Source organism: Pristiophorus japonicus, chromosome 3 (assembly GCF_044704955.1).
Source record: "Pristiophorus japonicus isolate sPriJap1 chromosome 3, sPriJap1.hap1, whole genome shotgun sequence".
Lineage (NCBI taxonomy): Eukaryota > Metazoa > Chordata > Chondrichthyes > Pristiophoridae > Pristiophorus > Pristiophorus japonicus.
This window is the reverse complement of record NC_091979.1, coordinates 110,112,975-110,139,877: the sequence shown is the minus strand read 5'-3', so window position 1 is coordinate 110,139,877 and position 26,903 is coordinate 110,112,975. Positions and strand designations below refer to the sequence as shown.

The 26,903-nt window shown below is 46.7% G+C and overlaps 1 protein-coding gene across 1 annotated transcript in view; it reads left to right on the top strand.

Annotated features, from left to right (window-relative positions):
- Positions 1-26,903, top strand: part of myo3b (myosin IIIB) — an 839,677-nt gene that overhangs the window by 256,256 nt on the left and 556,518 nt on the right. Inside the window, exons 18-19 of the mRNA XM_070874695.1 lie at positions 4,130-4,277; positions 9,427-9,580. Of these exons, the coding sequence (XP_070730796.1) occupies positions 4,130-4,277; positions 9,427-9,580 (302 nt within the window). The remainder of the gene's footprint in view (positions 1-4,129; positions 4,278-9,426; positions 9,581-26,903) is intronic.

The following is a 26,903-nucleotide window of genomic DNA, read 5'->3' as shown; positions in this document are numbered from 1 at the left end:
TTTACAAAAGGAGGGAGAGAGAAAACAAGTAATTTTTGACCGGTTAGCCTGACATCAGCAGTGGGGAAAATGTTGGAATCAATTATTAAAGATTAAATAACAATGCATTTGGAAAACAGTGACAGGACAGGTCCACGTCAACATGGATTTATGAAAGGGAAATCATGCTTGACAAATCTTCTGGAATTTTTGAGGATGTAACTCGCAGAGTGGACAAGGGAGAACCAGTGGATGTGGTGTATTTGGACTTTCAAAAGGCTTTTGACAAGGTCCCACACAAGAGATTGGTGTGCAAAATGAAAGCACATGGTATTGGGGGTAATGTACCGAGGAGGATAGAGAACTGGTTGGCAGACAGGAAGCAGAGAGTCGGGATAAACGGGTCCTTTTCAGAACGGCAGGCAATGACTAATGGGGTGCCGCAGGGCTCAGTGCTGGGACGCCAGCTATTTACAATATACATTAATGATTTGGATGAAGGAATTGAGTGTAATATCTCCAAGTTTGCAGATGACACTAAACTGGGTGGCGGTGTGAGCTGCGAGGAGGACGCTAAGAGGCTGCAGAGTGACTTGGACAGGTTAGGTGAGTGGGAAAATGCATGGCAGATGCAGTATAATGTAGATAAATGTGAGGTTATCCACTTTAGGAGCAAAAACACGAAGGCAGAATATTATCTGAATGACGGCAGATTAGGAAAAGGGGGAAGTGCAACGAGACCTGGGTGTCACGGTACATCAGTCATTTAAAGTTGTCATGCGCGTACAGCAGGCAGTGAAGAAGGCAAATGGTATGTTGGCCTTCATAGCTAGAGGTTTTGAGTATAGGAGCAGGGAGGTCTTACTGCAGTTGTACAGGGCCTTGGCGAGGCCTCACCTGGAATATTGTGTTCAGTTTTGGTCTTCTAATCTGAGGAAGGCATTCTTGCTATTGAGGGAGTGCAGCAAAAGGTTCACCAGACTGACATATGAGGAGAGATTGGATCGACTGGGCCTTTATTCACTCGGTCCCCTCGTACTTCCGGAACGTTATTTGTGTCTTGCTTCGTGAAGACTGAACCGAAGTATTTGTTCAATTGGTCTGCCATTTCTTTGTTCCCAATTATAAATTCACCTGAATCTGACTGCAAGGAACCTACATACGGCTAAAGGGATCAAGGGGTATGGAGAGAAAGGGGTACTGAGGTGAATGATCAGCCATGATTTTATTGAATGGTGATGCAGGCTCAAAGGGCCAAATGGGCGATCCTGCACCTAGTTTCTATGTTTCTATGTTTCTACGTATGCGGACGACACCCGCGTCTGCGCAGATTCAGTTGACGTATTTACTGAGACATATGAAAGCATGGGCCTTACGCAAAACGTCCATAAGACAAAGGTCCTCCACCAGCCTGTCCTCGCCGCACAGCACTGCCCCCCGTCATCAAGATCCACGGCAAGGCCCTGGACAAAGTGGACCATTTCCCATACCTCGCGAGCCTCTTATCAACAAAAGCAGACATTGATGAGGAGATTCAACACTATCTCCAGTGCGACAGTGCAGCCTTCGGCCGCTTGAAGAAAAGAGTGTTCAAAGACTAGGCCCTCAAATCTACCACCAAGCTCATGATCTACAGGGTTGTAGTAATACCCGCCCTCCTGTATGTCTCAGAGGCATGGACCATATACAGTAGATACCTCAAGTCGCTGGAGAAATACCATCAATGATCCCTTCGCAAGTTCCTACAAATCCCCTGGGAGGACAGATGCCCCAACAATTAGCATCCTCGAACAGGCCAATATCCCCAGCATTGAAGCACTGACCACACTTGATCAACTCCGCTGGGCTGGCCACATTGTCTGCATGCCAGACACGAGACTCCCAAAACAAACGCTCTACTCGGAACTCCTTGATGGCAAACGAGCCAAGGGTGGACAGAGAAAACGTTACAAGGACACCATCAAAGCCTCCCTGATAAAGTGTGGCATCCCCACCGACACCTGGAAGTCCCTGGCCAAAGACCGCCCTGAGTGGAGAAAGTACATCTGGGGAGGTGCTGAGTGCCTCGAGTCTCATCGCCGAGTGCCTGCAGAAAACAAGCGCAGGCAGTGGAAGGAACGGGCGGCAAACCGGTCCCACCCTCCCTTACCCTCAACGGCTCTCTGTCCCATCTGTGGCAGAGACTGTGGCTCTTGTATTGGATTGTTCAGCCGCCTAAGGATTCATTCTAAGAATGGAAGCAAGTCTTCCTCGATTCCGAGGGACTGCCTATGATGATGATTGTTATGTATGCAACATCTTTTAACCAGCATTCTACCGCCACCAGCGGAAGCACCAGAGGGATCCCAGCATCCCTTGGGAGCACTGCTTTTAAGCAGGCCTCCCATGCTGTGCGAGCACTTTGGAGTCAGAATAAGAGACTAAGGTCACACTTACTCAAGTCCACAGTACTCAGTTACATTGCTTTATTTGAGACATAACAATGATGACATCGACTGACATGATATGATGCATGTCGTCACGCAAAAGCTGTACATTAATGGAGTGGAAGCCTTTTCTGTTCCTGTACATCTCTGAATCCTCCAAAGGTGCTCGCAAGACGATGTAGGTACAATCAATGCAGTCCTGTACCTTTGGGAAGCCAGCAATCTTGGAGAAGCCCACAGCCCTTTCACGCATTGCCTGGGCGGTCACGGGGAACTTTATGAAGTCATTCCTCTGTGCATATGCAGCCGTCACCTGGCGAATGCATGTTGAGAAATGTGTTGCATGTTGAGAAATGGCGCACACATCCCCAGTTGTGGCCTGGAATAATTCAGATGCGTAGAATGAAAGTGCAGCTGTAACCTTCACTTCAACTGACAAAGCAGTCCTCCTGATGCTTCTAGGTTGCAGGTCTGCGTTGACCAACTCCCAGATCTCAGTTACAACTTTTTTGCAGAAACGCAGCCTTCTGACACAGTCTGCATCACTCAGATGGAGGTACGAACGGCTGTCTCGATATACCCGAGGTGGGTAAGGCCTCCCGCCTAGCACCCTACGGGCTCTGATTTTCCTGATGCGATGACGTTGAATCAAATGTCTCCTACATAGCACCATGATGCAGAAGGCTCGCACAAGGTTTGGCATTGTCGGTATTGCCCCCATACTTAAACTTTACCATTGAAAGAAGCTCAAGACGGCAGGAAAGCAGACAGGACAGGTTCACAGTTCTCTCTCCCCCTACGGTCTGTATGGATGGACCACACCCAAGATCTTGTGACTTCTCTTCTCTTCCCCCCCCACCCCCATTTTACTAATTGCAGTCTTGTGACTTCTCCTTACCCCCCCCTTAACTAATTGCAGTCTTGTGACTTCTCCTTACCCCCCCCTTAACTAATTGCAGTCTTGTGACTTCTCCTTACCCCCCCTTAACTAATTGCAGTCTTGTGACTTCTCCCCTTCTCTCTCCACCCGCCCCCCCTCCCCCCGCCACCCCCCCCAAACTCATTGCAGTCTTCAGGAGGCTTCCGATCGGCACCTCGCTCGCGCTCTCCTCCCCCCCACCCCCACCGCGATTCTGCCGGCCAAAGCTACGACCCTCCAGCCCTGCTTCAAGACGTTCGGCGATGGTGTGTGAGTGATTACAAAAATGAGAAAACATCTGAAATTCAACAAATTTACATTTACTACGTTGACAGGTTAAAAAAGTTGAACTTAATTATTGATTTTGACTCCCTCCAAAATCTTCGATTTAAAAACAATGGCATCTTTCAGCGCCGATTTGTCAATGTGCGCTGGTTTTCTTAGGTGCCCAGAAGGTTTTTCGGGAGTGGCCAGATACACCGACCTAAGAGGAAAAAATGTTGGAGAAACTGCGAAAAAAAATTTAAAACGGCGCAGACACGAGGGAATGCCCCCTGTGACGTAAAGAAAAATCATAACTAAGTCAGTTATGCTGGCGCAGATCGCAGGGGAAACTTGGGGAAAACAAATATGCCAAAAAAAACAGCGTGCACCAAAAAGACGGTGCAAATGACCGAGGAAACTTGAGCCCATAACTTTAGCTACTATTGTCCAATGTACCTTGCTAACCATGATAAAGATCTTTGCTGGATAACGTTCTTTTTAGGTTTTGCTTTATAATTGTTTGACATTGAATTTTCATTAGCGATACTGAAAGTGGAATGAATGTTGGGATTCTGGACATCTTTGGGTTTGAGAACTTCAAGAAGAACTCCTTTGAGCAACTATGCATCAATATTGCCAATGAACAGATCCAATTTTACTTCAACCAACACATCTTTGCTCTTGAACAGGTAGACACAATTACAAGATGGTACAAAATCTCTCAAGCAGTGCAAAGAGCTTTTATCCCTTTATTTTCCTCATTATATGAAAAGGATACTTCCTATATGTGGGGCATATTATAAGGAGCCCCCAGACCTGTCCAGGCACCTGAAATGTTGCTTCAGTAGCCAAAGAGTGTCCTCAATGATATTTTCTGGTGATCCAATGGCTCTGATTGTACCTGAGTTATTCATGTGTGGTGGGGTAGCAGAGGGTGTCATCAGCCAAGAGTGCAAGGGGTAGCCCTTGTCTCCAAGCAGCCATCACCTTATGCTCCTGTAAAGGTGGAACATTCGGGGAGGGGGTTGATGAGCGTTATAACAGCTGACTAAGAAACTGGTACAGACTTGCATTGTCCTGTTACAGTGATCACATGCCACGACATCTCTGCAGCATTTAACTGCAGAGATGACACCATCTTTCTCTAATGCCTTTCCTCCATTGTTCTGCTCAGTGCGATTGCCCTCACCTGGTCCCACTCTTACCTATTCAATCGTAGCTAGTCAGAGTATAAATAGCAGGATAGCTAAGATGAATACGTGGCTTGTGGAGTGGTGCAGGAGGGAGGGATTCAAATTCCTGGGACATTGGAACAGGTTCTGGGGGAGGTGGGACCAGTACAAACCGGATAGTCTGCACCTGGGCAGAACCGGAACCAATGTCCTCGGGGGAGTGTTGGTTAGTGCTGTTGGGGAGGGGTTAAACTAATATGGCAGGGGGATGGGAACCTATCTGAGACAGAGGGAAGTAGAATGGGGGCAGAAGCAAAAGATAGAAAGAAGAAAAGTAAAAGTGGAGGGCAGAGAAACCTAAGGCAAAAATCAAAAAGGGCCACATTACAGCAAAATTCTAAAGGAACAAAGTGTGTTAAAAAGACAAACCTGAAGGCTCTGTGCCTCAACGCGAGGAGTATTTGGAATAAGGTTGATGAATTAACTGCACAGGCAGCTATTAACGAGTATGATATAATTAGGATTACGGAGACATGGCGCCAGGGTGACCAAGGCTGTGAACTCAACATCCAGGGGTATTCAACATTCAGGAAGGATAGACAGAAAGGAAAAGGAGGTGGGGTGGCGTTGCTGGTTAAAGAGGTAATTAATGCAATAGTAAGGAAGGACATTAGCTTGGATGATGTGGAATCTGTATTGGTAGAGCTGCAGAATACCAAAGGGCAGAAAACGATAGTGGGAGTTGTGTACAGACCACCAAACAATAGTAGTGAGGTTGTGGACAGCATCAAACAAGAAAATAGGGATGCGTGCAATAAAGGTACAGCAGTTATCATGGGCGACTTTAATCTACATATAGAATGCGCTAAACAAGCTGGTAACAGTACAGTGGAGGAGGATTTCCTGGAGTGTATTAGGGAGTGTATTATGTCGAGGAACCAACGAGAGGGCTGGCCATCCTAGACTGGGTGATGTGTAATGAGAAAGGACGAATTAGCAATCTTGTTGTGCGAGGCCCCTTGAGGAAGAGTGACCATAATATGGTAGAATTCTTTATTAAGATGGAGAGTGACACAGTTAATTCAGAGACTAGGGTCCTGAACTTAAGGAAAGGTAACTTCGATGGTATGAGACGTGAATTGGCTAGAATAGACAGGCGAATGATACTTAAAGGGTTGACGGTGGATAGGCAATGGCAGACATTTAAATATCACATGGTTGAACTTCAACAATTGTACATCCCTGTCTGGAGTAAAAATAAAATGGGGAAGGTGGTTCAACCGTGGCTAACAAGGAAAATTAAGGATAATGTTAAATCCAAGGAAAGGGCATATAAATTGGCCAGAAAAAGCAGCAAACCTGAAGACTGGGAGAAATTTAGAATCCAGCAGAGGAGGACAAAGTGTTTAATTAGGAGAGGGAAAATAGAGTATGAGAGGAAGTTTGTTGGGAACATAAAAACTGACTGCAAAAGCTTCTATAGATATGTGAAGAAAAAGAGATTGGTGAAGACAAACGTAGGTTCCTTGCAGTCTGAATCAGGTGCATTTATAATGGGGAACAGAGAAATGGCAGACCAATTGAACAAATACATTGGTTCTGTCTTCACGAAGGAAGATACGAATAACCTTCCGGAAATACTAGGGGACAGAGAATCTAGCGAGAAGGAGGAACTGAAGGAAATCCTTATTAGTCAGGAAGTTGTGTTAGGGAAATTGATGGGATTGAAGACTGATAAATCCTCAGGGCATGATAGTCTACATCCCAGAGTATTTAAGGAAGTGGCTCGAGAAATAGTGGATGAAATGGTGATCATTTTCCAACAGTCTATAGACTCTGGATCAGTTCCTAGGGACTGGAGGGTAACGAATATAACACCACTTTTTAAAAAAGGAGGGAGAGAGAAAACAGGGAATTATAAACCGATTAGCCTGACATCGGTACTGGGGAAATGTTGGAATCAATTATTTAAGATGAAATAGCAGCGCATTTGGAAAGCAGTGACAGGATCGGTCCAAGTCAGCATGGATTTATCATGCTTGACAAATCTAGAATTTTTTGAGGATGTAACTAGTAGAGTGGACAAGGGAGAACCAGTGGATGTGGTGTATTTGGACTTTCAAAAGGTCTTTGACAATGTTCCACACAAGAGATTTTTGTGCAAAATTAAATCACATGGTATTGGGGGTAATGTATTGACGTGGATAGAGAACTGGTTGGCAGACAGGAAGCAGAGAGTCGGGATAAACGGGCCCTTTTCAGAATGGCAGGCAGTGACTAGTGGGGTGCCGCAGGGCTTAGTGCTGGGACCCCAGCTATGTACAATATACATTAATGATTTAGATGAAGGAATTGAGTGTAATAGTTCCACGTTTGCAGATGACACTAAACTGGTTGGCAGTGTGAGCTGTGAGGAGGATGCTATGAGGCTGCAGAGTGACTTGGATAGGTTAGGTGAATGGGCAAATGCATGGCAGATGCAGTATAATGTGGATAAATGTGAGGTTATCCACTTCGGTGGCAAAAACAGGAAGGCAGAATATTATCTGAATGGCGGCAGATTAGGAAAAGGGGAGGTGCAACGAGACCTGGATGTCATGGTACATCAGTCATTGAAAGTTGGCAAGCAGGTAAGCGGTGAACAAGGCAAATGGCATGTTGGCCTTCATAGCTAGGGTATTTGAGTTTAGGAGCAGGGAACTCTTACTGCAGTTGTATAGGGCCTTGGTGAGACCTCACCTGGAATATTGTGTTCAGTTTTGTTCTCCTAATCTGAGAAAGGACATTCTTGCTATTGAGGGAGTGCAGCGAAGGTTGACCACACTGATTCCTGGGATGGCAGGACTGACATATGAGGAGGAACTGGATTGACTGGGCCTGTATTCACTGGAGTTTAGAAGAATGAGAGGGAATCTCATAGCAACATATAACAATCCAACGAGATTGGTCAGGTTAGATGCAGGAATTATGTTCCCGATGTTGGGGAAGTCCAGAACCAGGGGTCACAATCTAAGGATAAGAGGTAAGGCATTTAGGACTGAGATGAGAAGAAACTTCTTCACTCAGACAGTTGTGAACCTGTGGAATTCCCTGCCGCAGAGAGTTGTTGATGCCAGTTCATTAGATATATTCAAGAGGGAGTTAGATATGGCCCTTATGGCTAAGGGGATCAAGGGATATGGAGAGAAAGCAGGAAAGGGGTACTGAGGTGAATGATCAGCCTGATCTTATTGAATGGTGGTGCAGGCTTGAAGGGCCGAATGGCCTACTCCTGCACCTATTTACTATGTTTTATGTTTCTATGTTAGCCAGAGCATCTGCAGCTTTGGCTTCTCTTCCCAAGCTCACACCATTACTTCTGGAGTCCCGCAAGGATCTGTCCTTGGTCCTTCCTTTTTCTCATTAACATGCAGCCCCTTTGTGACATCATCCACAGATATGAATGCAGCCACTCTAACCATTGTTATACATTACAAATTCTGTAACTATTAAACAATGGCAACATTTCAAAGTACAAATTTCACTGCAAGTGTGACATACATTCTGCATATGTTACACTTTGAAATATGACATTCATTTTCCATACATTGTGGATTAATTTCCCATGCAATATGGATGCACACATGGGGGTGATTATCATTTTTGCGTTATTTGGGTGTATGTGGCACCTGCCCAGAGGAGTCAGTGTGGGACTCGATCGATTTTGGTCCGATGTGCTAATTATAAAGCAGTTGGTTCCCCACCAGCATAAAACAGGCTTCTCAGTTAGCAGCTCGCCAATCTGGTGGCAGATAGCTGGGCGAGGCAGCCGACTGTGAAGAGCTTCCAGCAGCACCTTTAAAGCGGAAGGGTGTTGTCGTTGGGAATAAAAAGCAGGACTTTAGAGCAGCAGGCAACATGTGTACAGAACCTACAAAGCAAATGCATTCATTTGAATGTCTTTCAGGTGTAAAACCCATTACAACTTCCCATAAAAATGTCTCCCAAAGCTCAATCCAGCTTTTCCTGCATTGATTTTGGTCATGCCACTGCCCCATTTTTAAGTGCAAGTGGGCCAGGAGTGGCAAGAAAATTTCTCCCAAGAGTTTATTTATATAGGTGGCTTACTTTTTTTTTTATACCTTCGGTTTGACATTCAGTTATTTAGTAAGTTTGAATCATTTAGAAGTATCTATTAGTTCAGAAAAACCTGGGTATAATAAAAGTAGTGTATTAGCATTCTAATTAGCATTCTTTCTTGAAACAAGTAGATCATCATTGATACAGATTCCCAGATCTAAATCAAAGCTTATTTTTGTACTGAAATTTTTTTTAACACTGCTTAATTTGAATGTTGTAGCTATTACTTATTGAATGAGTAATGTTACATTTATAAACAATACAAGTGATAGAAATAGAATATGCTGTGTTGCATAGTGACATTTTGAATTTGCACAAGTAAGATAATTAATAATCTGAATTCATTACCCTTTATAGAAAATGTTATCTAGCATAATTAAGTAAGGGTTGTTTCAGTGTTATTTTTACCTGACTATGATACTCTATCTTCTGCATGTGAATAGTATGTTTAAAGGAAAGGTGATTTGTCAATTTTAAAAGAAGCTGTTCATGGTCATGGTTATTTTATATTTCTAGTTCATAAAGTTATGCTTATGATCACTTGTAGATTGAATACCAAAATGAGGGAATTGATGCCACACTTGTGGAATATCAGGATAATCGACCAATACTGGACATGTTTCTTCAGAAACCAATGGGTTTGTTGTCTCTGCTTGATGAAGAGAGCCGTTTCCCTAAAGCATCTGACCAGACACTAGTAGGTACGAATAACAGCAAATAACTTACATTTTTGTACAGGACCTTTTACACAAAAAATGTCCCAAGATATTTCACAAAGATAGGCATAATTAAAGTGGATGCCAAGTCAGGAAGGCAGAGTTTGAGGGATGACTGAAAGGCAGGTCAAAGGGGGTAGAGTTTGACGAGGTTTTTAAAGGTCGAGAAAAATTGTGCAAATTCGGAAAAGTTTAGGGAGTGCGTTCAAAAGAGTAAAGCCAAAGAAGTTGATGGTTCTGTCACCAATTTAATTTTTTTGATCATGTTTTACATAGGAAATGCTGACAAGGCTACATTTATTGTCTATTGCTTGTTGCCCTAAGAAAGTGATGGCTGCCTTCTTAACTGCTGCAGAACTTATGGTGATGGTATTCGCATTATGATCTTGGGTAGGGAATTTGAGGATTTTGACCCAGTAATGATGCAGCAATGGTGATATATGTCCAAGTCAGGTTCCCAAGATTTTGCCGCTTTTATCCTTCCCAGTGGTAGAGGTTGTGGGACTGGCAGGTGCTGTTGAAGTAAGCTTGGTGAATTGCTGCAGAGCATCCTGCAGATGGTATATATTAGAACCATAGTGTGCTGATGGTGGAGGGAATGAATACTGAGCTCAGTGACAGGACTACCGATCAAGTAGGCTGCTGCAAACTGGATGGTGTTGAGCTCCTTGACTGTTATTGTGGCTGCGCTAATCCAGGTTATTATTCCATCACACTGTTGACCTGAACCTTGCAGATGGTGAAGAGGCTTTAAGGATCAGGAAGTGAGCCACTCATTTCAGAGTACCTCTGCCCTGCTTCTGTTACCCTGGTGTTTATATGGATGGCTGAGTTAAGCTTCTGGTGACTAGTGACCCCCAAGATGTTGATGATGGGGATTGGGCAACGTTGGTGGGTTAGGAAGAGGCGGGTGAGTTTTTCCTTGTTGGAGATGGTTAGGATTTGGCACTTAAGTGGTGTGAATATTCCTGCTACTTGTCAGCTCTAATCTGGATGTGGCCCAAATTCTGCTGTAGGGTGGCATGGGCTGTTTCATTATCAAAGGAGTTGTGAATGGCGTAGAGCTGGCACCGGTATAATGAGCTGAATGGCCTCCTTAATGTGCTGTAAACTTACGATTCGAGGGAAGGACATTTGGAGAATCACATACCCACAGACAATGTGCCCCGTAAGCTGCACTGCCTCCTGGAAGGTTTGCCTCCCCAAATGTGTGGCCCATTCAAATTTTTGCGCATGCGTGATATCTACAATATAAAAGATGGTGAACAGCCTGCGCAGGACCGTGCAGATGATTGCGTGACCACACTGCTTAGAGGATTTTTATCAGAGAATATGATTTAGATTTGGGCACATAGTATCAAACAATAAAAATATAGCTATTTATTGTTCTTTCAGAGTAAACATTTATTAAATCTACCGCTTCCTGCGGACTTTCCGCCTGGAACGGATGGGAAGTTGGCCAGCGGGATTTAACTGAGGTCTAGGAGTTAAAGTAGGCAAGGCTTCATTTCTGGAGTGGCAGGTGAATTTCTAACTCGTAAAGCTATTTGTCCATCCAAAACTTGCCTGGGGTGGAAGTCACCGCCCCTGTATACACCAGGGGAGACAGAATAACAAATAATATTTATTGATGAATTTTGTGCTTTGCAAAGTTCAGAACATTAGTGATGGAAAAATGGAACATTTCCATTGTTGTCAGCTTTGACCAGTCCCAGATCAGGTATAACATGAAGCATTGTGAGGTGAAGCTAGACTTAACCATCTAGTAAGATGTAAAAGTAAAATTGATAATCTGGCCAATTAATATCTATTAAATAACAATCACAATCCATCCTGTGAACAGAAAAGTGTTCAATGTAAAATGTATTCAAAATTATTTATCTTTTGGGGTGGTATCCCTTGTCGTACAGTTAGATACATTTCAGTCCATATTTTGTGATAAATATATTGATTGAATTAGCTTCATCATATTCACCACACGGACTGCAGCAGTTCAAGAAGGTGGCTCACACCACCTTCTTAATTGCAATTAGGGATGGGCAATAAATGCTGGCCTTGTCAGCGATGCCCACATCCCAGGAGCGAATAAAATTTAAAAAAATATATTCCATTTCACGTTGTCTGTTTAAGAAATGAAGGTATACAGATCGGAAGAAATCTAGGGATATATGGCTGTAGAGAATGTGTAATGAGCTGTATGCACCACATATTGAAGACATGTTTATCGGAAGCATGGCTCATGTTTCTTATTCATTAATACACCCTTCCAAAATGTTGGAATGTTACTCAATTTTAATTGAAAGGATAAACCATAACAAGTCACCTTCAAGGCAGTGACTATTGCTTGGAAATTACTAATGGAATTATATGAATGGTATTAAATTCCTCTCTCAGGGTGTTAACCCATTAATAAAAGTTAAATTGGAGAAGAAATGTATTTGACAGAACATGTTAGCCATTCATACAATGAAAGTGCTCACAGTCATTTTCAGGCTTATATCCAATCCTTATTTACAAGAGAGAGAGAGATAATACACAGAGCATGAAATTCAAATGTACTTACCTGGTAGGGATTCACAATGGTTGGTCAAAAAAGACGAGAAAAAAAAGGATGCAGCTTTTCATATTGTGATAAAGAAACATTAACATAAGGAAACCCATTAAGCTCCCTGATTACCTCTTCTGCATGATGATCTTCAGTCCCATTATTTCTGAGCATATAAGTTTATACAATGGTTTTAATTTTCCGTGTTGTTAGTTTTCTTTTTTTTCTGTTAAACAAGGTTGTGGATTTGGGGTACTGCAGTTTTAATTTCATTTCACTGCTATATTTGATGGTAGGATAAGCATTGAGTGTAGATCTTTCTGTTCCGAGTGAATCATCTAAGATCATACTTTGCATGGTTAGTAGATTGCTGTTCATTCACATAGGGTCTGAAATTCTGCTCCTGTGTGCTGGCAGTAAAGATGCTGGAAAACTGGCAGCTGAGGATGTATACCCGATTTGTGCTTGCCCTGGAGTTTCCACTGGGCCTGCGCTGAGGAAACAGGAACTGGCACTGATCCATTATGCTAGCCTCCTGAGTGCGTTTAATGTTATGGTTTTGAAGGTGTGTCCCTGCTGTCTCAGGTGTTCCAATGTGTTTTATCATTGCCATAACGCTAGTGTTGTGCGCTTTTAAAACTGGGAACAGAGCACAGTCCTGCTGGTGTACAGCCACTGGAACTACTGGCAAAGTTACATTGCCAGACCTTTTGCAGTGGTTTTGGAGAGCTCATTTGTGGATCTATATTGCATTCTTTGCATTGAGTTTTTGCTCTCTCTCAGTTTCTTTGCATTCTCGCGTGATCTCTGTGGCGAGAAGTTTGTCTTTTTCGAGGCGTAAATGCACTCTATAGTGGGGATTTCCGAGTGCGATCTGCTGTGATATCAATAAGATGTCTAAGAATGTAATGTATCTAAGTTTGCTGATGATACAAAGCTAGGTGAGACAGTAAGCTGTGAGGAGAATACAAAGTGTCTGCAAAGAGATATAGATAGAATAAGTGAGTGGGCAGTAAGGTGGCAGATGGAAAATAATGCAGGGAAATGTGAGGTTATTCACTTTGGTAGAAAGAATAGAAAAACGGAATATTTTTTAAGTGTTGGTGTTCAGAGAGATTTGGGTGTCCTTGTACAAGAACTACTGAAAGCGAGCATGCAGGTATAGCAAGCAATAAGATAGGCAAATGGTTGGTTGTCCTTTATTGCAAGGGGGTTGGAGTATAAGAAGGAAGTCTTGCTACAATTGTACAGGGCCTTGGTGAGACCACACCTGGAGCACTGTACACAGTTTTGGGGGCCAAAATTAACCTCCGCCGGAACCGGGTCGCTCCTATTGTTTTTCTTGTGTTTTGGCTGCCGCAATGGATGCAAAGACCCATCTTGCGAAATTCAGCTCTTTGTCATTTTTTTTCGAGCAGGGCGGAAGTCAGTCATAATGGGGGCGGAATTGGGGGCAGGAATGGAGATACTGTCATAATGGGGGCAGAAGTGGAGGCAGGACGAAGTCTCAGCCGCTGTCAGTCATCAGCGCCGGGCTGGTGACGTCATCTCGCTGGTGCATCACAACACCTCTCCCCTTCTGTTAAAGGGGAGGGCCACTGAGCTCTGCATCTTTTTAAGTTAGGTCCACTGGGCCACCTGGGAGGGTTTCGGCTGGGCCAGCAGCCTGGCCCCCAAGAGGGGGGTGCCAGGCTGCCTGTTTGTGGCCCGGCCAAACCTGGGGGCATAATGACGGGCCGACCTGGCAGTCGGCTGACAAAAAAATAAGATGGTGGCCACGGCAGTGCGCCCCCCCCCCCTCCCCCCTTTAATGGAGGCTGCACTGCCATTTTACACACACTGCAAACATAGTCCACTGACAGAAAACACTGCCGGGGGCACCGAGCGGCAGCTAGAAGATTTTCTACGTTGCATTTTGCTTGCGGGACAGGACATCGGCAGTGCGCGCTTTGATGATGCACTTAGGAGTGGTCGACAGCAGCGGGGTGGAAGTGGGGTCCGCCAGAAAAAGCACCGGGGAGAATTTCGCGAGCGACGGCTATTTGACTACAAATCGGTGGCCATTCAACACCGCCACTTGGCCGCTGCTTTCCAGCGGTAACAGGCCTTATTGGGAGGCTGAATTTCGGCCACTTGGTCTCCTTATCTATGGAAGGATATACTTTCCTTGGAGGCGGTACAACGGAGGTTCACTAGATTGATTCCTGGGATGAGAGAGTGTGCAGAATGGGCCTATATTCTCTGGAGTTTAGAAGAAAGAGAGATTTCATTGAAATATACAAGATTCTGAAGGGGATTGTCAGGGTAGATGCAGAGAGGTTGCTTCCCCTCGCTGGAGTGTCTAGAACTAGGGGGCACAGTCTCAGCATAAGGGGAAGGCCATTTAAGACAGAGATGAGGAGGAATTTCTTCACTCGAGGGCTGTGAATCTTTGGAATTCTCTGTCCCAGAGAGCTGTGGCTGCTGAGTCTCTGACTATATTCAAAACTTAGATAGATACATTTTTGGAGTCGAGGGGAATCAAGATGTCATGTATCTTACATGGTTGCTGCTTGTACTATTACAAGGTGTGCCACCAGAGGACACTGCAGTGGGAGACTTGTAGGTTACCTGTACAGGTGTGCCAGGCCTAGTATAAAAGGCAACCCACCATGTGTGATCCTTACTCTGGAGTTACATTAAATGGATTATGGTCACTACAGTTCAAGTGCAACACATTGTCTCGTGGAGTCATTATCAGAGCATCTGAAGACATAACAATTGGCGACGAGATTATAGACCTTCACGCGAAAATGACTAACTTTGGTACTTTGCAGCAGTTCGCTGATGGGGATGATTGGGACGCCTTTGTGGAGAGGCTCGACCATTTCTTCACAGCAAACGACCTGGCAGGTGACATTCCAGCCACACTGACTGATAAGCGCAGAGCTATCCTGCTAACCAGTTGTGGACCGACTGTCTATGGCCTCATCAGGGACTTGCTGGCACCAGCGAAGACAACCACCAAGACGTACGAGGAGCTTGTAACGCTGATCCAAGAACAACTCAAGCCCAAAGAGAGCATCCTCACAGCCAGACACCGGTTTTATACACACCAACGGCCCGAAGGCCAGGAAATCGCAAAATATGTTGCAGACCTCAGGAGACTGGCGGCACAGCTTGATTTTGGCGACCATCTCATTGAAGCGCTGCGGGACATCTTTGTCATCGAATCGGCCATGAGGACCTTCTTCATAAGCTACTATCTGTGGATACCAATGTCACACTGCAGAAGACCATCTCTGTGAACCAAGCATTCATGACCTCGATCTTGGCGGATGACTCATCCTCAGGACTCAAACCCGGCAAGTACTGTGCACAGAATGGCGCCTTTTAGAGGCTGGACTGCAGAACGTGAATCTTCTCGGGAGAGAGAACAGGCCCCCGAGTCCCTTAACTGAGTCCGCTGAGGGAAGCTAATCAAGTAGCTCCATGCTGGCGTTGTGGAGGGAATCACAGGACTCACCAGTGCCACTTTAAAGACTATGTGTGTAAAGGCTGCAGCACAAAGGGCCACCTCCAGCAAATGTGTAAAAGAAATATGACTCACTGTGTTGATGAAGAGTCTGCAGATGGCCATGAATTCAGCGCGGATTATGAAGCGATAGTCAGAGAGGCAGCTCAGCCCCACGATGAGGTATATAGCATGTTTACCTGCACCATCGAATGTTCTCCGTTGAGGATGGAAGTCGAGATAAATGGCATTCCAGTCTTCATGGAGGTGGATACGGGGGCGAGCCAGTCAGTAATGAATCAAGAAGCCTTTGAGAGGCTATGGGACAATCAGGCTGAACGACCCAAGTTGGTCCCGATTCAGGCAAAGCTGCGCACCTACAGCTATGAACTTATCCCAGTCATTGGTAGTGCGAATGTAAAGGTACTCCATGATGGCGCGGTGCACAAGTTACTCCTGTGGATTGTTGCAAGTGATTGATCAACGCTACTTGGAAGAAGGTGGATGGAGAAGATCCATTGGAGCTGGGAAGATTTCATCCCTCCAGTTATCGACATACTCCGCGCTCAGAGGCAAAACAAGCCTTCACCTGAGATTGGATCCGGCACCAGAGAGCAGGCCAGCACAGCACCTGAGGCACAGACTGCTCAGCACGACTACGTGGAGATAATCCAGCTGAGACAACCCGAACGCACCTCCCGAGCTCCAGTGGCAGGACTCCGGAGGAAGAAAATCGGATCCAGAGGCGACTTCCCAGCTTCGGTGGCAGAACCCGAGGAGAAGAGGATCACAGCAGTCGACATCGTGGATGGAGGAAAGATGGCGCCCAAACCACGAGGTGAGGCGCTGAAGAAAAAGATGGCGGCGGCCAGACCACGAAGTGCAGCGCTGATGGAGCAACACGTGGCACCAAACAGAGAAGAGGATTGGGGTAAAGATAGCAATGCTCTCTTAAAGGAGGCCTGCAACTCACCACACTTAAAGGGACAGTTCCACATTCTCAATCAATGTAATAGCAACTGTGAGTTAGAGACAAAATGTGTAATTGATGATCAGAGTTGTGTACATACAGTAAGCAAAGAAACATCACGCGACTACGATCGTAGCTACAGGTTATTTACAATAAGTAATGAAACGTTGTGCGATGTAGGATTTCAACTACATACAGTCAATGCAGTGAGCAAACACCCATCGGGAGCACACAGGTCCAGCGAGTTACCCAATACTGTAGCCTGCGTCCCTGGGACCAGAGTGATGCACCACGGAGGGTGGCCACAAGCAGCTAGTATATACAAGCTGCAGAGCAAGCGCTCTCAGGAGGGCAACGGCAACGGTATCAATACCCTGCCCCCGATCGGCTCCACCTCTCAGGCACCCGATGGCACCAACCGCCACGAGCCTGAAAGAGCAAACCACGCTAATTCGCAGCCCCCGGACCCTATCCACGAGCTGAAAGAGCAAACCGTGCTAACGCGCAGCCCCCAGACCCTATCACCACCAAGGCCACACCCGGGAACGAAGGATCACCTGCAACGGTTCTCCCAAATGGGACTGGGACCAGCCAGGATCCTAAACCAAATAATGCCCAGGCAAGCGAGTCACAGTTCCCTGTGCACTGCTAGATGACTGCTCCTCAGGGAGCAGCAGCGACCCGGGGCGCAAGGAGAGGACAGGGAGGTCACAGGCATCTGTGAACCTGCCCAATGCTAGGAGCAACGGCAAAAGCCCCGAGAGCAGACAACTTCAGCCAACCGGGTTCCCACTGCCAGCACTGGGCACCGCGCCACCACCAGATTACCTGGACCATCCAGCAGTTCTGGAACTAGTTTGTCCTTACGCACCGGTGCTGACCCCAGCACTGACTCTCCAAGTATACTCCAAGTATGTACCTCACCATTCAAATGTACTTGCCTCACTACAGTACCACGAATGTAATACTGTAAATGAAATGTTTTTTTTGGACTTGAATGTATATGAATGTAATGAGCCAACGGCACAATCAATATGTGGGGGGGGGGGAGAGAATGAACGCACAAACAGAAGCCACCAACACCTCTACTGCCAACGAAACACCACCTATTCACTCAAGATGGAAACGACCCTCCAAGGGTCAACCAGATCAAGCTAAGCCCAGACACAGTCAATGCAAAGGCGATTTGCACTCAGGACTTGGGGGAGAGTGATGTCATGTATCCTACATGGTTACTGCTTGTACTATTACAAGCTGTGCCACCAGAGGGCACTGCAGTGGGAGACTTGTAGGTTACCTGTACAGGTGTGCCAGGCCTAGTATAAAAGGCAGGCCACCAGGTGTGATCCTCTCTCTGGAGTTACATTAAATGGACTAAGGTCACTACAGTTCAAGTACAACACATTGTCTCGTGGAGTCATTATCAGAGCATCTGAAGACATAACACAAGGGATATCGAGATCAGGCGGAAAAGTGGTGTTGAGATCGATGATCAGCCATGATCTTTTTGAATTGTGGAGCAGGCTCGAGGGGCCGTAGAGCCGACTCCTGCTCCTATTTCTTATCTTCTTAAGCAGCCAATCACATTGCAGAACTCTCTCAGACAGGGAACCAGGAAATGAGAAGCTGCTTTTATCCAGACTTTAAAAAAATGTATTGCAAAACAAAGATTGGGGCTCTCACATGGGGATAAGGTAGACCCTGACATACCATGAAAAAAAGAACATTTTTAAAAAGCTTCATAATAATTTTTATCATAATGGGGAAATTTGACATTCCACAAAATTAAAATTAATTTTTTAGGGTCATAACATTTGTTTAGCAGCCAATATGCTGTTAAAATCCCAGTTACACCTAAACCAACAAAGCCTAGCATTTAATGGGATATTTAATGGCTATATTACTGTGGAATAGCTCAAGTTTTCATCAGTAATACTGATTACAATGATTACTGTCTTTGGCGGGAGGGGAGTCACAGTGCAGCCAATGACTGACTGACTGCAGCTTTAGGATTTCCGCGCTTAGCTGCGTATGTGCTGCATCCTGAAGTTGCGGTCAGTTTCAATGGGTAATAAACACTTGTTACTTCGCCGTTATTACCACTGCAAATTCGGGCCCAATTTATTGTTTAATTTTGTTTCTGGTTTTCGAGCTTGCCTGAGCTAGCAACCTGGGAATAGCATGGACCTCGTTTTGGAATTGCCCTAACCATTAGGGAGGTAGAGGATGAGTTTTATAGCTAGGAGTAGTGGCCCACTGTTTCCACAGTCCATTCTTTCAGGCAGTTAAAAAACAGTTTTGTGGTGTTCTACATTGTACTCAACTTGGATAATTGAACAATGGCCCAGAATTTGCGGTCGGAGGCTTCCCGCGGGCGGATGCAAAAGTACCAGTTGTTCCTGAATGTTCGGAGATTTCTAGTCCTGGGTCTCTACACGAAGGCCTGCATAGAGGCCCACGTATCCCAGCAGCGTATGCGCTTTGTACTGGGATCACGTGGGCCGGCCCAACCTATCAGAGTAGGGATCCTCATTCATACTTATGTTGATTCCGAATCACCATAAGTATGATTGGGAATACCCACAAAAACACACAAGCACTTAAGATACTTTAAAAAAAATTACATATTTAAAATGAATCAAAATGGAATTTCATCAATTATTTAAAACAAAAATTTAATTTTTTGAAAAATAAATTTACATATTTTAAAGGGTCTAAGAAGAAACTTACCTTATTTAATAGGATTTTAAAAGTTTAAATTATTGAACAAAATGTATTATTCTGTGCTTTAAAAGTCTTATGCTGATAAAATCAGACCTTACGTCTGCTTTTATCAGTCGTAAACATTTCAAGGGCATTCGCTGGGCAGGAGTTGGGCAAATACTCTCCGCCCGCGGAGGCCCTTTTCTTTCGCATGCATGCGATCTGTCAAGAGGCACCTCGTATGCGCCCATAGGGCCGCGAATTCAGGGCCAATATGATTTAGACTTTTGAAATACAGAACAAAATAGCCCAAACTATTTGATTGTTGGGATGTGTTCTATCCAAAAACAACTTGTCCATAGCAGGAATTTAGTGCCAAAGAAATACATGGGGGGAACTGTAGAGTGGATCAAACCTGTTGATATATTTGCTGAGATTGGCCTTATGCCCAGTGCTTTATTCTTAAATCTGCTAAATTTTGAAGTGTGTTCCTGCAGAAATTATTTTTGTAACAAATAACTATTATTTGTATTTTCATTTTAATCGACTTGTGGTACATTTGCATGTTTGATCTGGTGGGAATTGTCAGGGTTCATCAAGAGGTGTTTAGAAATTGGAGTGTATCTGTGTTTGGTTGATGTGGTGATTTTTGTTTTAAGATACAAACAAATTAGTGTGTTAAAGTGAGTGAATAATAAATCTCCAGAAGCTGCATGGAACCCAGCTTGAAGTTTTTGTACTGGGGTTGATAATGCGATGTCCAGTGTTCATAGCATTGCTGCCCTGTTTCCTCACGTATAGAGGCCTATTGGCCAGTTGACCACAAGTGACCATGCAGCTGCATATTTTGCTGGGAAATCACCTGCAGTACTGAGTTCTTGCATGCATATAGTCTCATTCAGGTGCTAAAAAATGTGATAATATGGCTACAGTGAGAACAACTGAACAGTACTTCGGGCACTCTGTCTCCATTTCCAACAGGTGATACATAGGGATGCACGATCACCATATTGATTCCTCTCTTTCAAGATGCAAGCATTGCCAATACCTGCTCTATTTGTTTCAATAATTCAATGCTGCTTTGCTGTTTTGTAATGTTTCCAAAACTGAAGTTTGAGATTTCTAAAGCTGTAGCCCACTGTTTGCCTGAGGAACTGTTATTGTGAGCTGCTTATAAAAGAAATTTGGGATCATTATGGTCATCCCTCTCTATTTGTAGATTCTGAAGGAGGAGAAGGATCATAGGAGGCATGTAAAAAGGTGCATTTTCACCTCAAGCCATCGAATAGGATCTACTATTAAGCTACCCCTCCTATATAGAAGCTATGTCAATCATTGATGGAAGTGTCCTATCTATATAGGAACCTATTTTCCCCAAGGAAGTTTTGAGAAGAACTTTGCATCTGCAGCTGGACCTTGATGGCTGGTAGGGGGCGGGGGTTCTGAAGATCTGGCTTCTGACCCAGCCAGATCTTAGCAAAGACACAGGTGATTGACTGAGTCCTAGTCAGAACATCAGTGATGGAAGCCAACCCTGAGGTTAGAACCTTGGCCCAGGGGGTTCTGCCACAGAGGACCCCTTGGAGTGTCCACACTTTCCATAGAAGACTGCAGCTCAACAGGTAGTTGCGCAGCAGTGCACCCCTTCCAGGACAGGGGTGGCACTGTCAGTGGCTGTTATGGTAACCACTGCCTTGCATTCATAAGCATTTGGGTCCTTTCAAGTAACAGCAGGAGATATGCAAAATTGTCCAAGTTGCATTGCACAATTGCTTGCACATCACATTGACTTTTTTGCCCAGACCAGTAAATTCATCAATTTTCCTGTGGAAAGCAAGCAATGCAAATGAGCTCTGAAGTTTTACTGTCTTCCTGAATTCCCCAAAGCTGCAGGGCATTACTAATGACAAGTATGTGGCCATAAAGCCCCCCAATGCCATTCATTCAGGAAAGAAAAGGCTATGGAACTCTATGAAACTTGCTGTTGGTCTGTGACCAAGGAGCCCTAGGTACAGAATAATGTTAATGTTTATGCTTGGGCAGAATAAACCATCATTGTATGGGTGTGTATGCTTTCTGACACATCTGTAGTCACTTGAGCAGGATGTTTGAGTGTTGCAGATGAGGCACTGTCTTGAGCGACAGCTCCATCATCAGTGCCAGCTCCTACCAGTTCCTTGTGCTGGACACTCATAGAAACATAGAAAATAGGTGCAGGAGTAGGCCATTCGGCCCTTCGAGCCTGCACAGCCATTCAATGAGTTCATGGCTGAACATGCAACCTCAGTACCCCATTCCTGTTTTCTCGCCATACCCCTTGATCCCCCTAGTAGTAAGGACTATAGTCCCTCAACATGGACAGCTATCTGTGTGGGAGCAGACATGTGAGCAGCAATGACAGTGTCAAAGTCTGCAATATCAGGTTATCTACTGTGGTGAATCAAGACAAGGCAAAGTGAGGATTGGGGTCCAAGGCCGGAATTTTAACCTGGAGGTGGGTCGGGAGCAGGAGGGGCTGGAAAGCAGTCAGGAAACCCGGGAGAATGGGTTTCTCGCAGCCCTGCCGGTCACATTTCAAAGCTCTGCTTCCCATCCGCAGCCAGCCAGATGGAGAGGCTGGTTGGTTGCAGGCAGGTAGGCCTGCGGCACTCGGCCACAGAGAGGAGGGCGGGGGTGAGGGGGAATGAATTGGAGCCGGAGGAAGATCGGGGGTTGGTCGGGGCCGGAAGAGCATTGGGAGGTGTGAATCGCGGCCGGAGGAAGATCGAGGGGGCTGAATTGGGGCCGGAGAAGGATTGGGACCTGAAGGGGAAGGCCGGGAAGGCCAGAGGGGGGATCGAAGGCCTTGTGGGGAGGGAATAGGAGGACTCGTTGGGGGAGATGGAACTTGGTGAGGGGCAGTTGGGGGAAGGGAGGTGTCCAATTGCAGGTAGTAGGTGAGGCAGGGATGCTGGATCCAGCAGGCAAGTGGAAAGGCATTTATCTCCTGGATCCAGCCGTCGTCGTCTGACTTTAGCTGGTGGGTTCTCCAAGCCAAGGAAACTCCACCAGCCAAAGTTAAATTTGTAATGGTGGATCACCATGAGGCACGCCAGCCTCATTATAATATTTAAATGGACGACCCGCCACCTGGCAGCGGGTTGGCTGCCCACCCCCCCACCCTTCATCCTGACTTCATTAAAACCGGAAGTGGACAGGTTGGGGTCCGGTTTCAGTTTTTTATCTCTTCAATCTCCAATCCGACCCCAACCCACCTGAGCTTTGAGGCTAACATCACAACCCCAAGTCTCTAGATCCCCAGTAAGAGCATCTGTGATGGAAGCTATCGCTGAGTTTAGAACCTTGGCTCAGGGGGTTCTGCTGCAGAGGAGCCTTGGAGTGTTCACATTTTCCATAGTAGTCTGCAGCTCAACAGGTGGTTACACAGCAGTGCACAGATGTAAGTTGTGGACTCCGCCACTTTTCAAATGACTGAATGAGATTCTCCTGGTGAGCTACCAAAGTACATTTGTATGTGAACACTTTAAGATCTAAGGTCCTCAGCTCAGCAGCTGAAGGAGCCTGCCAGCTCCGAAGATGGAGAGATGTCTATGAGCAAGAAAAGTGACTCCAATATGAAACATGAAAGCAGTCCGCAGAGGGATGTAGTGTGTTCCAGTTAAAAGGCGAATGCTGTTTATGCCTGTTCTGAGGACAGCAGTTGATGACTGTGCGATTATAATGAGACGGAGGGTTGGTGCTGTTGTATATGGAGAAAAAGTCAGACTGAACACTGTGAGCTCAAAATAAAGTGTGACCTTAGTCTTTTATTGCAGGTCTCCAAAGTGCCTCTCCAACCTGTGAAACACCCTTAAATACCTGTGCTCCCAAGGGTTTATGGGATCCCTTAGGACGCCAGGGGATGAGCCCTCTGGTGGCTGCACCGAGTAAATACAAGTCCACATATATCCCCACCTACCCCCCCCCCCCCCCCCCCCAAGTCAATAGTGTAACTATTTACAATGTGAGTCGATCTGGGACCCTTCCTGCCCTGGTTGATCATCTCGGTGTGAAAGCTGGTGTTGTTGAATCATTTGTTGGGCCCTCGCTGGGCTGCTATGCAGCTGGTCTTGCAGGGCTGCCTGGCGTGTTCGTCCCTGCAGGGCTGCTGTTGGTGATGGGTTTTGCTTCGTGGTCAACCGTGGTGTCAGTTGCCTCTGGGTGTGTATGTTGGGGGATCAAAAAAGGTAGGGTCCAAGATGGTTGCTCAGGATAGTCTGTGAATCTGAGTTTGATTTGGTCCAAGTGTTTCCGGTGAATGAGTCCATTTGAAAGTTAACCCGAAACACCCTGCTCCCCTCTGGCCACGACAGTGCCGGGAAGCCACTTGGGACCTTGTCCATAATTTAATACAAATACAGGATCATTGATTTCAATCTCGTGTGACACATTTGCGCTATCATGGAATGCACTTTGTTGAAGCCGCTTGCTCTCTACCTGGTCATGTAGATCAGGGTGAACTTAATGAGAGCCTTGTCTTAAGTGCTCTTTTCATGAGCTCCAGAAGGTGCACAAGTGCGCGTACCCGGGCTGTGCCAAGATGTACAGCAAGAACAGCCACCTCAAGGCCCACACGCGGCGACACACCGGGGAGAAGCCCTTCGCGTGTACCTGGCTCGGCTGTGACTGGAGGTTCTCCCGATCGGACGAGCTCTCCCGTCACAAGCGCTCGCACTCGGGGATCAAACCCTACCAGCGCGCGGCGTGCCAGAAGAGGTTTGCTCGCAGCGACCACCTGTCCAAGCATGTGAAGGTCCACCGCCTCCCCCGATCCAGCCGCGACCAGCAAGACGGCTAGCCGAAGCCCCTCGCCGCCGCCCCTCGCGTCTAGACGAAGGAGGAGACGGCGCCTGCTCTCCGAGACGGAAGCGTACTGTCCTGAACACGGGACGTCGGATACAGACTTTGGGATTGTCGTGCTGCCTGGCAGTTTACAGGGGCACCTCTCCGAGAAAGAAGACCCCCCCCCCTCCCGCCATCCCATACCAATACACGGGTCGCCTTAATAATCAGCACAGACCGACTGCGTTCATTACTCGGAACTCCTTCACGGCAAACCAGCCAAAGGTGGGCAGAGGAAACGTTCCAGGGACCACCCTCAAAGCCTCCCTGATAAAGTGCAACATCCCCACCGACACCTGGGAGTCCCTGGCCCAAAGACCAGTCCGCCCTAAGTGGAGGAAGTGCATCCGGGAGGGCGCTGAGCACCTCGAGTCTCATCGCCGAGAGCATGCAGAAACCAAGCGCAGGCAGCGGAAGGAGCGTGCGGCAAACCAGTCCCACCCTCCCCTTCCCTCAAACACTGTCTGTCCCACCTGTGACAGGGACTGTGGGTCCCGTATTGGACTGTTCAGTCACCTGAGGACTCATGTTAAGAGTGGAAGCAAGTCTTCCTAGATTCCCAGGGATAGCCGATGATGATGATCTCGCACAGGTCAACCCTCGTCATGTCCAGTCGATCGTCTCTCCAATTTCCCCACAGGCTGGGGTCCCCACAGTCTCTGTTACCCCATCGCCAAGACACAAGTCAGGAGTGTGATGGAACACTCCCCACTTGCCTGGATGAGTTGCAGCTCCAACAACACTCGAGAAGCTCGACACCATCCAGGACAAAGCAGCCCTGCTCGATGGGCCACGCTCCCCACCACCTCCAACACTCACTCCCTCCACCACCGGCGCACCGTGGCTGCAGTGTGTACCATCTACAAGATGCACTGCAGCAACTCGCCAAGGCTTCTTCGGCAGCACCTCCCAAACCCACGACCTCTACCCGCCTAGAAGGACAAGGGCAGCAGGTCCATGGGAACACCACCCCCTCCACGTTCCCCTCCCAGTCTCACACACCATCCCTCGACTTGGAAATATATCGGCCGTTCCTTCATCGTCGCTGGGGCACAATCCTGGAACTCCCTCCCTAACAGCACTGTGGGAGCACCTTCACCACACGGACTGCAGCGGTTCAAGAAGGCGGCTCACCCCCACCTTCTCAAGGGGCGAATAGGGATGGGCAAGAAATGCCGGCCTTGGCCAGCGACGCCCACATCCCAGGAACGAAGAAAATAAATCGATTGAGGGGGTCTCTCATGGACTGGTTTGTCCCGTTGCCCAGTCGACTGAGGGTCCCATAGCCCCTGTCCCGAGGGGTCGGGGGCGGGTTGGTCTGTGTGGGCACTGAAAGGGTCGCTGGCTCTGTGGATACGATAAATCTGTCGGGATCAGTGAAGTCGGAGAGGCAGCAACAATGAGTGACAGGAGAGACGGGAATTGTGCTGGAAGTTAATATTTGACCGTGCACTCTCTGTACCCGAGGGCTGTCAGCGTGTGACCACTTGTGAGGGGTCTGCACATCTTCATTAGCTGGGACCGTACTGTTCAGCCATGAACTCATTGAATGGCGGTGCAGGCTAGAAGGGCTGAATGGCCTGCTCCTGCACCTATTTTCTATGTTTCTATGAGCAGTTCAGCAGGCCGGATCCCAGTGAGTGAGTGGGGTCTCGTGCGGTAGCTAAGCAGGACTCGGGATAGGCGAGTCTGCAGTGAGTCTTCAGTTACCCTCTTCAAGCCTTGCTTGATGGTTTGCACTGCTCTCTCTGCCTGACCATTGGACGCTGGTTTAAACGAGGCATATGTGACATGTTTGATCCCGTTACAGGTCATGAATTCTTTGAACTCAGCATTGGTAAAACATGGCCCATTGTCGCTCACCAGGACATCGGGTAAGCCGTGTGTGACAAACATGGGCTGCAGGCTTTCAGTGGTGGCAGCGGACGTGCTAGCCGACATTAACTCACATTCAATCCACTTGGAGTACGCGTCTACAACCACAAGGAACATTTTACCCTGCATAGTCGACATGTACTCGAGACCACAGTTTGGAGGAGCAAGACCATAAACTTAGCGACGCCTCCCTGGGTACATTGCTTAACTGCGAGCATGTAGTACATCTGTGAACACAGGACTCTAAGTCCGCATCGATACCGGGCCACCACACGTGGGATCTGGCTATCGCTTTCATCATTACGATGCCTGGTTGGGTACTGTGGAGGTCATTGATGAAGGTGTCTCTGCCCTTCTTGGGGACCACTACTCGATTGCCCCACAGAAGGCAGTCTGCCTGTTTAGACATTTCATCTTTGCGCCGCTGGAACGGCTTTATCTCTTCCTGCATTTCCACTAGGACATTGGACCAGATCCTATGAAGCACACAGCTTTTGATTAGAGATAATAAGGGGTCCTGGCTTGTCCAGGTTTTGTTCTGCCGGGCAGTGATGGGCGATTGCTCACTTTCAAATACTTCCATAACTATGGCTAGATCTGCAGGCTGCGCCATTTCCACCCCTGTGGTGGACACTGGCAGCCTACTGAGAGCATCGCCGCAGTTTTCTGTACCTGACCTGTGGCGGATGGCGTAGTTGTATGCGGACAACATGTGTGCCCATCTCTGGATGCGGGCCGATGCGTTGGTATTTATCTCTTTACTCTCGGAAAACAGGGATGTAAGTGGCTTATGGTCAGTTTCCAATTTGAATTTTAGCCCAAACAAGTATTGATGCATTTT